General features: G+C 41.6%; 1 protein-coding gene across 1 annotated transcript in view; it reads right to left on the reverse strand.

Moving 5' to 3' along the window:
• Positions 1-403: 403 nt before the first annotated feature.
• Positions 404-12,152, reverse strand: part of tmem101 (transmembrane protein 101) — a gene marked incomplete at its 5' end in the record, with an annotated part of 35,553 nt that continues 23,804 nt past the window's right edge. The window contains one exon of the mRNA XM_084330104.1: positions 404-2,918. Within this exon, the coding sequence (XP_084186230.1) occupies positions 2,610-2,918 (309 nt within the window). The 3' untranslated portion in view covers positions 404-2,609. The remainder of the gene's footprint in view (positions 2,919-12,152) is intronic.

The raw sequence follows: 12,152 nt of genomic DNA on the forward strand, positions 1-12,152 counted from the left end.
AATAAAGACCTTTCTGATTCTGAAACAGACCTTGATGTCACGTTTTGTTCATAATGTGCAGTGAAACAGAAACTATAAGGTTACAAAACAAAAAAAGTGTACTAATCTCACATACAAGATTAGAATTTTAAGAACATGTCACATGCCAATGGCTACTGGCCCGTGAAAGCTTTAGTGGTAGAAAGAAAAGAAAGAAAATTTAAAAAAAGAAAATCTGTACATCTGACAGGATTAAAATGCCCTGGATTTACAGTCAGAAGTCAAAAGCATTAGTCAGGTCGATGCAAAGAAAGTGACATACCATTTCTGACAGTGTCATTTAACAAACTGAAGCAATTTAAACAAACTTTAATAAAAATAATTATATTTTTTAAAAAGGGGGGCAAATAAAGTACACAGAATATACGAAAGCTGCGCCGATTTTTATTAATTTATACGACAACCCCTACATTCATAGGAACAACATGACATAAAAACAAGTAAATATGATATACCGGTACAAAAAAAGCTTTTAATACAAAACGGTCATAACTGTAGCCCTCCTATTTCATAGGTAATACTACAGATGGTAAAGATTCCCTTTATGTCTTTCCGCCATTAAACATTTGACAATCAGACCACAAGCATTTATCAAAGCAATACAACAAAAAAAGCATCTCCTCCATAGCCTTACACAGCCCAATCTCTTAAAATATGTAAATAAAGTACTAAATGGACCACAGGAAAAAAGGTACATAATGTTATAGCCATAAGTAATATATTTACATATTGTATCGAAAATGTACATATTACAAATAAGTAGCCTACATAATATTACATATTAAAAAAACATTAACCATAACGTTGTGTCTTAACCATAACCGTTGCAGAAATGTTAAAACTAACCTCAACTCTAACTATAATCATAGTTACCGGTAGATACTGTAGTGGTGGGAGCACTCGCCCATGACTGCAATGACTGTTGGTTCAACTCCTGGCTGTGGCGTTTGTTTTGGACTTTTGACGATAGATTACATAAATATATAACTTAAGTTAGGGCTATAACATAACGTACCTATTTTCCGGTGGTCGATTAGTACGTTTTTTCGGATGAGACTGTTGCCTTACACCTATACTCAGTGTCAGTTTTCAGAGCGTAACGTTAAAAAAAGAAAGATTAGACAAAATGTAAACAGTATTCTAAATAAGTTATTATTAAAACTGCTAAAATAAGCATGTGATCTTTCTTTTTATGCAAAAGAAAGTGCGCCAGCCGGTGGTGTATGACGATGATAACCGACATGGCCGACACTGTGGCAAGCATCCAACTGTCAACAGTCCTGAGAAGAAGCCACAGACAGCACGCCGGAGCCCAATAGTATCTGGATGGAATTCTTTGCCCTCGTTTTTTTTATAACCGATTTGGGTCGAGTTTGCTGGGGAAATGTTTAAAAAACATTTGAAAGTGAATTTAGGATACTTCTCGGGGAAAGAAACAACTTACCCAAGATTAGAGCCGAATCATGCTCATGTTGGGAAAAAAACCCAGTCCACCGGGTTTTACAGGCGGGTGAAAACAAATGCAAAGAATCTTATTTCGCTCCTGCTCCTCACCTACAAGTCCCTCCATGCCCTCGCCCCCCGATACCCGTCTGATCTCCTCCACCAGCACACTCCATCCCAGAACCTACGATCCTCTGATCTAGGTCTCCTCTCCATCCCTCGCACCAGGTTACGGACTTTCGGGGACAAAGCCTTCAGCGTGGCGTCCCCTACCCTCTAGAACTATCTCCCCCCCCGAAATCCACAACGCCCCAACCCTGGACACCTTCAAAACTGCTCTTAAAACACACCTCTTCACTAAGGCTTTTCCCCATCAATTAGATTAGATTAGGTCCATTATCCCTTACCTGCCCTCATCCCCCTTTCCCCCCCCCTACTTCCCTAGCCCTATTTTTTGTCCGGATTGTGAAGCGATCTATGAAAGGCGCTATATAAATTTAATCTATTATTACTATTATTATTATTTATTTGCAAATACCATTAAGCCCCGGGTCTTATAGACCACTGCACTTATGCGTTACATTGAGCTCATGGAGGAGAGAGCGGGGGGGGGAGGGATGTATGAATGTGGATGAGAGCCTCGACATTAAGTGGTTGTAGCTACAGCTGTGGGGGTGCGGGAGACATGATCCAATACTTTATATACGCCTGAGTCTCCTGAACACAGGAGACCAATTCCAAGTCCGATTGACACTTTCTCGGCCGAGCTATAGTCACTTTTCCGCACCTACTCCCCAAACTACGCATGCGCAGATTGATCAACCTAGACTAGACGTGGGCAATCTGCGCATGCATAGTCTCCCGCCCCCCCCCACAGCCGTAGCTACAACCGCTTAATGTGAAGGCTCTCATCCATTCATAAATGTTCTCCCCCCGCTCTCTCTCCCCCATGGTTTCAGAATACCGGATAGTGTTGCGGTGGTCTTATTGAGAGACAGTGGCGCTCGAGTACAAAGCCAGACTCACAAATGAAAAAGCGCCACAATCTCTCGTCCCCTGCAGAGGCACCTCCTTCTCCGTCGAGTTGTGTCCATGATGATGAGGTATATATATATAAAGAGTTCCCGTCACCCGTCCGTCGCGAGGATCAGCACGGCCCCGAAGATCCCCACCTGGTGTCCCATCAGTTTCATCTGGTTCCAGAACTCCACCCGCCGGTCGGTGTGCCAGTAGCCCAGGTTGCCGTCGACCAGGAGCACCAGGAGGGGCAGCAGGACGGCCAGGACCTGGGAGGCCAGGCGCACGTAGCAGCCCGACAGGTAGGCCAGCGCCAGGGCCCCGAACAACACCACCAGGAGCGTGAGGGTGACCTCCCCCCCGGGGATGTGGTCCAGGTAGGCCAGCCGGTCCTCCTTGCTGTGTTGCAGGGAGTACACCTGGTGGCCGGGCCGGGGTGGTACAACAAGTTGGAGTTAATTGTAATTGTATTTTAAACCCTTTCACTGCCACACACACTACCAAACGGTTAACCCTTTCACTGTGACAATACACAAAAGGTTAACCCTTTCACTGCCACAGGACAGCAGGTTAACCCTTTACTATCACACTACAGACGGTTAACGTCTGTAGTGTGATAGTAAAGGGTTAACCTTCTGTAGTGTGGTAGTGAAAGGGTTAAGATAAGATATTCCTTTATTGATCCCCTTGGGGAAATTCAGGCATCATAGCAGCATGGGGAGGGGGGGGGGGGTACAGGTAGTATAAGACATGGTACACGTGACATAATTATAGTACAGTGGAGAAGTAAAAAATTAAATAGAATAAAAAAGCAGTCTAAACAACATAACAAATCAATATAATTAACTATGGACATGTGCATTATGGGAAACAAGGTGCGAGATGAGGGTATGTATGCCCTCTCAGTTATATTTGCCCTACAATAAATAGTTACAATATATAATAATATTTTGTTGTATTTTGTGGCCCGTCAGGATCAGGATAATGTTAATACTGTATAATGTAACAATACTGGATAATATAACATCTGGTATCATTATTTATTGTAATAATTAGGGATGTCGAAAATGGATTTAGGATCTACTATCAAACAATGATATATGTTACAATGTTGTCTGTCTCTTATTACACTGTAGCCGTCAGTAGAATGGTGTATCTTCAAAGCATGTTTGAGTAAAATAATGCATCGGTTCTGAATGACTGTTTTAAACAGTTTTTCCTCCCGTTTGATACACACACAGTTCAAAACCTGACAGTTTAAAACCTGTAATAAAAGAGTAAAATGGAATAAAATAGACAGAGTAAAATTATTTTGTACTAAAATGTAGGAGTCGCAGAGAACAAAAGGAACAGCGATACGTTTTGCGATTTCAAAGGCAAGTCCAGGGATGTGATTGCGCCTTAAGGAAAAAACCTGAACATTTTCTAAACAATCTTTTATTTTTTTATAAACACTCCATTTGAATGAATGAACACATTTTATTTGTATAGATTGAACTGTTCACAGGGAAGAGGAAGGTGGGAGAGGAAAGGGACAAAGAAAATGAATCAAATATCTGTGTCCCCTTAAAGAATTTAAAGGGGGTCATCTTGACCCCTCCCAAGTCATCCTGGCTCAAACACTAACGTTCGGACCTTATCTTTTCTTCTTTGCAACCAGATTGTGCAACACCTGTAATAGACTAGGCAGAATTTCAGAAAATGTGCTTGTATAAAGTGCTGAAGGCATTTCGTGTTTATTTTTGGTACACAACATTTTAGGGGTATTAATGGGTGCTGAATCCAAATCTGCTGTATACCAAGCTCAAAAATGTCAAATAAGGCCTCAGAATTGAGAAATGGCCGCCAGCACCAGGTCCTCTCTCCACAAAAACAGGTGCTAAACCCACAGTTTTTATTCTACTGACATGAAACATTGCACAGAACATCTGCACCTATGGAGGAAGAAATTAGGAATATAGCTGGGGTGCAACCATGAGTAACAGGGTGTTTTTGACTGTCTAACTGTAATATTTGTATAGGCGAGGATATAAAAAAATACATTTCTTCAGTGTTTGCAGCAATACTACAGTAATTTGGTAATAACTGTACAGTGTTGGACACGAACATTAGAATCCCCCAAGTCTTAGCTTTCTTCAGGTACCAAGTTTATGCAAGTAGCTCTTATAAATCTGGATATATAAGCATTTTAATGTAAGCATGCCGTTTTAGGCGAATTTTCTAAAAATAAATGGTGGGGCTTAATGAGTTAAGTGTGACTACACAAGGTACAAACCTGAATTAAATGTGCTTTTGTAAGTTTTCTTACATACATCAACAAGGACGTAGTCACACCGGAGATTCAAGAATCCATACTTGGCGCAGAACACCTTGGACAGGCACAACTGAACATGTTTGTGGACAAACGTTTGTGTGAACCTCCAGATAGTGACCAGCACCTGAACCTGGAATCACCCATTCGAAAGAACAAAGCCAAGACATTTGCCTCTTTGTATGAAGTTGTGCAACTTTCCAAGAACAAGCAAAACACCATCAAAGTGGACAGGCAGATTCTACAAAGGCTCATAACAGCTTACAGAGCAGGTCGTAAGGTAGACCTTGACAATATCCTCCAGCATGAGCTCATGCCCATCCCGCCATCTCTGGCCACAACTAACGGGAGTCTACATTCCACCAACAAGTCTGTGTTAGCAAATATACTGACGAAACAAGTTAAAACCCCTGCAGATCTTACCCTTCAGGGACCCAGCTGCCTGGTCATTGATGGCCAAGCTCTGGTAATCGGAAAGCCACCTGACACTACAACATTTGGTGACTATGCCAACAAGTTCACTGACACCGTGTTGAAGATGGGAGCAAAATACCAGAGGGTAGATGTCGTCTTTGACAGATACCATGACCAATCCATCAAAACAGGCACAAGGGTGAAACGCAAACAGCGCCACAGACCAGTACGTCGTGAAATCAAAAACAAGTCTGTTCCACTTCCTGCCGATTGGTGGTCGAGCTTCATGGCCCTTGAAGACAACAAATCAGATATCGCTCAACTACTCTCAAACCACCTGATGGAACACAGCCCGGATGATGAACCTGTAGTTGTAGTATCAGGGAGGTTTGCTGAAGCGACAACTGTCAAGTCAACAGATCCAGATCTTGAAGTCTCCTCTCTGAGTGCTGACCATGAGGAAGCTGATACACGTATGATTTTCTCATCCAGGCTCCAGTGGAAACAGGTCCACGGAGGACGCCATAGCCCATGTGCTGCACACAGCAGCATCACACCTGGACAAGAGGCAGGGGAACTATGTGAGAATGCTATTCATCGACTACAGCTCAGCATTCAATACCATAGTCCCCTCCAAACTCATAGCCAAGCTCAGGGACCTGGGCTTGAACTATGACCTCTGCCAGTGACGGGCAGACCCCAGGTGGTGAGAGCAGGCAACTGCACCTCCTCATCCATCACTCTCAACATAGGGGCCCCCCCAGGGCTGTGTCCTGAGTCCCCTCCTCCACTCCCTGTACACACATGACTGTGTGGCACAGCGGAACCACAACACAATCATCAAATTTGCTGACGACACAGTAGTGGTGGGCCTGATCTCTGCAAACTACGAGAGGGCCTACCTGGAAGAGGTTAAGGTTCTAGCGGGATGGTGTCAAGAGAACAGCCTCTCCCTGAACGTCAGCAAAACAAAGAAGATGATTGTGGACTTTAGGAGGTCGGGGTCAGGGACTACAGCCCCCTCAGCATCGACGGGGCACCGGTTGAGAGAGTGAACAGTTTTAAGTACCTCGGAGTCTACATATACGAGGACTTGACATGGACCACACACATTGACAGTGTTATCAAGAAGGCACGACAACGTCTCTACTTCCTTAGGCGCTTAAGGAAGTTCAACGTGAGTCAGAAGATCCTCAAGAACTTCTACTCATGCACAAAAGAGAGCATCCTGACTGGCAATATCACCTCCTGGTTTGGCACTGGACAAGACCGCAGCAGACTACAGAGTGGCCCGTTCAGCCGAACGCACAATTGAAGGTGGGCTTCCCACTCCAAGACATTTACAACAAGCGGTGCATGGGCAAGGCTAAGAGAATAATCAAAGACTCCAGCCACTCAAACAACTGCCTCTTTGAACTGCTGCGGTCAGGCAAGCGATACCGGAGTCTCATGGCAAGCACAGAGACTCAGAAGGAGCTTCTATCCCCAGGCCATCAGGATGCTCAATAAATGAACAATAAGCAAACCATCAACACACCTAGGCCTGTCACGATAACACATTTTGCTGGGCGATTAATTGTCCCATAAATTATTGCTATAAGCGATATTATTGCGGTTTTGAGAGATTTTTTTTTGAGAAATGTATATCCCCAAAAGTTTGCAATTAACTTTTTTTTTTTACTAATATAATAATAGCATAATAATGCAAGGAAACCGTTTCAAAGTGCAATAAACCTTTATTTAACATTGGAAGACATTTTAAATATCCTAAATAAAAATATTCTCAGTTTGATTGTTTATTATAAACAAACTAAAACTGGAAACAAGCCCTCTGTCTGGCTTTTTGTGTCATCCTTTTAACATGTACATGTATTATTAATGTACCTTGCGGTACCATGTACAAAATGTTAATAAAGTATGAGGAAAAAACTGTGGAAACATAATAAATAAAAAGGCAGTGAAACAATAATCAAATAAACACCAAAATATATACTATCTCTATTGGAATAGAGACTTAGCACAGGATAAACTAGGGATGGGCAAAAATAATCCAGATCGATTGATCACATGATGTGATCATTTACTCGAGTACTCGTGGAGGAAAACGCTGTACAAAATAAACGTCTTTTCTGGTGTTTTAGACTTTTATTTTGAAACCAACCGACCGGTCCGGAGCGGAAGTATTGTTGTTATTATCCTAGCAGAACGTATGAGTGGCCAACTTGTCTCGTCCGGTTCTGTGTTTTTGAGCTAATGATAAAACAAATGTTGAGATTGTTGGTGAACAACTAACTTTAGGTTAGTTTTAACATTAGCTACTAACGTTAGATGCAGCTACTACAGGCAATCAACAATGAGGAGGAAGCGTCGAAGCCGTATAGAATAGCCCTGTGGTGCGTCCGCACGACTCGAAACTACCTGTTATAATAAATTAATTCATGTTTAACTTGTCCCTGTGTCCAGTCCTTTGACTAGCCCCACCCGTTCATTGTAAACAATGATGCATGTAATTGTATTAACGTTATTGTGTGTCGTAGGCAGCTATGCTATACATTGTATTTCGTTTGTTAGCTATTTAGCTAATATTGAATAGCATCAACGCTAGATCTTTAATCTTTATTTAGCAGTCCAGTTTCTCCGGGCAGTAGCGAGTAACTACTTGGGTCTAAAAATAGCTACACTACAAAGAACGCTACTTTGTTAAAAGGAGCAACACTATTGAGAAATGTAGTTAACACTTTGAGTGCCACTCACGAGATTTCTCGGGTTTTTTTTATAGGTGGTTGCTAGCCACTCACGAGATTTCTCGGATTTTTTTTTTTTTTTTTTGCGATCTGAAAAATTATTGCATCACCCGAGCCTACCCGAGTATAGCCGAGCGGCGCCGGCGATCACTGTGGAAAAAAGCGCCCCCTGTCGTCTCCCAGATGACATAAGTGATTTTGGAATGGACTCAATGAAAATTGGGGAAAAAAATCCGGTACTCCACATTTTCCAGTTCACTGATCCAGCCGGGGTTACCACAGTTCATTCTGGAACCTCAGATCCCCGCTGATCATGGAGATCTACAGTATCGCGTTGGATCCATACACGTATCGATTTTTTCGAATGGTGATCAGGAATTGGAATATACCAGTTGGATACCATCTGATGTCAGGTAAGGACTCTATGTTATCAGTGTTAGGATAATCAGAGTAAGTTTGATGAAGTTATAAGCTGTTTTGTGAAATGTCTTCTTTCGGTTTCACTGTAAAACTCCGTGAGGAAATCAACGGAGCGATTATCCGTGCGCGGCCGTAATGTGCTTGCGTGCACGTATAATATTGATCATCTAGCGTTTATTTGAAAACGATTCATAAAAAGGCAGACGAATATCAACGTTGTGGAATATTCCACTAAAAGACGATTTTCATAGAATGCTCCAGAATGAGCTGTTTTTTTATATCAAAACGGGGGCTTTTCTAACTGCTCTGAAACGGAAACGACGCGATAAAAAAACAATCTGCCTTGACAGCACTGACTGGAAAATAGTCTTTGATAATGCGATGGGCAGATTAGACACATAGCCATAATTTAAAACATAGATTAGGCGATATTAACGTTAACATTGGCGCCGATGGTGGCATTCAGCCGGTAAAACGGAAAACCAGGCGTGGCGCTCAAAGTGTTAAGCTATGTACTCACAGGAGCTCCCATGCTGTGCTCTAGTAACGCCAGCGGCCCGCCTCCCCACACGGAGAGTGACTGACAAGAGGTACTGGTTCCGCCTCATTAAAACAAACGCGCAAATAGCAATTAATCGCGCCCGTCAAAATCATTGCATTCATTTTAATTATCGCGCCGATTAATCGATTTATCTGTTGCTATGGACATGGACATAAACTCTGAACTTTGATATTGAGGTCTTGTAATTGTGTATTTACCGGTATGTATTTAACTGCATGTAGTATGTACGTAATGTTATATGTTCTATGTTGGAACAATGCTGTAACATGCTGCACTGAAATCAAATTCCACCAGCCTGGCTGGGTGGTCATTAAAGATAATTGAATTGAATTATTGCTTATCGCGGCAGGCCTAAACACACCCACAGCGCACATACACTCACTTAAATAAACAACACACTGTAGCACCCACTTTAGACACACTTTACACTTTCTATTTCTATTATTGGTAAGGAAATTGCACATCATTCTCATTCCTTATTGCACCTCACCACTACAAGGTGGCACCACAAGCTAAGCTATACCTCACCATTTTTGTACCAGCTGTACATACTGTATATATAGATACACTGAACAATTTTGTTGTTTACACTTGTTTACGTACTTGACTTCTTGACTTTCTATTTTATACTTATTTTATACTATCTTGTTATTATCTAGCACACTCTCAGGAGCAACACAGAAAGAAACATTTCATGCAAAGTATTCTGTATTCTGTATGACAACTAATAAAGAAACTTGAACATTCACTTATATTGATATGGTAAAATAATATTTTTATTTTATTATATTATAATCTTTTTATTTTATTATATTATAATCTATTCTATTCTATTCAGGAAAAGTGGCATTGGATGAATCATGCAACTGCAAGACACCTGCGACACCTGCCTGAATACGATTGATGACTGACAATAAATTACTGTACCTAAGCTACTGTACGCATATTAAGGACTATCTAATTCGCATAAATGGCATGTTGATTAAAAAAATTCAAGAGAAAAGAGTTGGCCTGGGATCATCCTGCTTTCTTTCTTATTTGGTTGATGAGTTATGCATCAATAACGACCACCGTTTCTGCTATAAATAGTTTCAAGCAACATTTTCACAACTGATCAGGATATCATTTTAAATTTCTCATGTATGCAAACATATAAAAACACATTTCATTCATGTTTCTACCTTGTTTAGTCAAAAAGATATGCACTTAACTAGATTTCAGCATGGCGCTGGCGGCCATGTTGGATTTCTCCATTTTGAGGCCTTATTTGAAATTTTTGAGCTTGGTATACAGCAGATTTGGATTCAGCACCCCTGAATACCCCTAGAAATGTTGTGTACCAAAAATAAACACAAAATGCCTTCAGGGTTATGATTTTCTGAAAAGGTGGATTTTGAGAATGAAGGTGGTGACATTTCTCCATCTCAGCTTCTTGGTTATGTCTAGGTTGGCTTCTGTACCTCATGGAGTTTGATGTTTCTACTGAGCTTCACATTAACTGGACAATGCTTGCTCTCCCTTGAGTAGTGTTGAGTGGCAGACTGCTGCACTGCTTGCAAGTAACCTTCCCTGGTTGGTCAGTTTTACAAAAGCAATCCAGTGTTGGTGTGTTCCCTAGTGTGTTGACATCTTTACAGCATCTCGCGCCACTCAACAAAACTGCTAACATTATCGATAGCCAATGAAAATCTGTTATGCAAGAATAGCAGGTCTGATAAATGTTGCTTTCGCGTTTAGCTTAGACCATAGAGCTAGGCGGCTGGGTGGCGCAGCGGACATTGCGCTCGTCACCAACGCAAGAGACACCGGGTTCGAATCCGGCTGTCGGTGTTGCCTCCGGCTTGGGCCGGCCGTCATACTCACTCAATTGGCAGAGTTAATGGGTGGGAAGTCGATGGGTGGTAATCTGGACGTTGTAAACAGCGACTCCTACAGGTCGGTTGGGGCGCCTGCACAGCAGAGACAGGAAAATGGCAGGGGCAGTGTGAGCCTCCTACACGTTACTCCTCGCCAAATGAGAGTCCGCGCTGGCAGGTGAAAAGATGCGACTGGCTGCCTGCACATGTATCGGAGGGGACATGTGACGGGCTTCTATCCTCCCTACAACCGGCCAGTGGGGGGCACATGCGAGCAACGTTCAAGACAGGGGAGGGCTAAATTGGGATGGGAGAAAAATAGGAGAAAAAGTGGATACAAAAAAAATACATAGCGCTCAATATTAAATATAAATTTGTATTAATTTCTTTTTAATCGTGATTTTAGGTCCGAAAAACCGTAAATCCGTTTAAAAACTGAGAAATCACATCCCTACATACATATCTCGATGTGATTTATCAAGAAATATCTACAGCAAGAATTCTGGGACTCAACGAATCCAAAATGTCAATGTGGTTAGAAGTGGTGGAGAGAATAAAAGCTAGCTTATAATGGTGGTGTCTGGTTAGGAGTGAGGGATAATGGAGGTACTATCCAAGGAGGGGTCCGGGAGGGGGGGGGTTCGAGCTGGAGCATATGTGTGTAGGGTTTTAGATAATAGGTATTAGGAGTATATCCTGTATAAGACATTGGTACAATTGGTAATTTCGTTGGATATACACTGTATACGGTAAAATATTATTATATACTTTTTTTAGTTTTCTGTTACTGTACTTGCATGTCATTTTAGCCACCTTAATTGTTAGTTTCATTATGCATTGTGTGTTGAGTACTGACTTTTAACAATTTTGTTTTGCAATAAAAAAAAAAAAAAAGAAAAAAAAAATTATAAAAAAAAAAGAAATATATCACATCCCTGAGCTCGTATTTATTACGCACTCTGCATTCACTCCTCACAACCACAACACACACAAAACAGTCGTGCTTTAAGTTCCGTCATCACCCCACTAGGGTTTGTGGGTAACGTAGTCCAACCACCTGGGCTAGATTGCTGTGAATTATATCTTACTTGTCCTGCTGGTGAGAGGCCACTACAACTTGCCAGATAATGTAATAACAACTTTGTAATAACCATGTAAGAACTATATTATTACTATGTAATAACTATGTCATATTATGTTATTATGCAATAACACTGGATAATATCATAATTCTAAGGAGTGAGAATTTCTGATGACCGGCTGTACAGATATGCAGCAATAAATGCATGACAAGACTTTAAATTATGTTTTTCAATGTCAGGTTAAGACTACATCTGTCCCGGGGT

Source organism: Notolepis coatsorum (assembly GCF_963971535.1).
Source record: "Notolepis coatsorum genome assembly, chromosome: 15".
NCBI lineage: Eukaryota > Metazoa > Chordata > Actinopteri > Aulopiformes > Paralepididae > Notolepis > Notolepis coatsorum.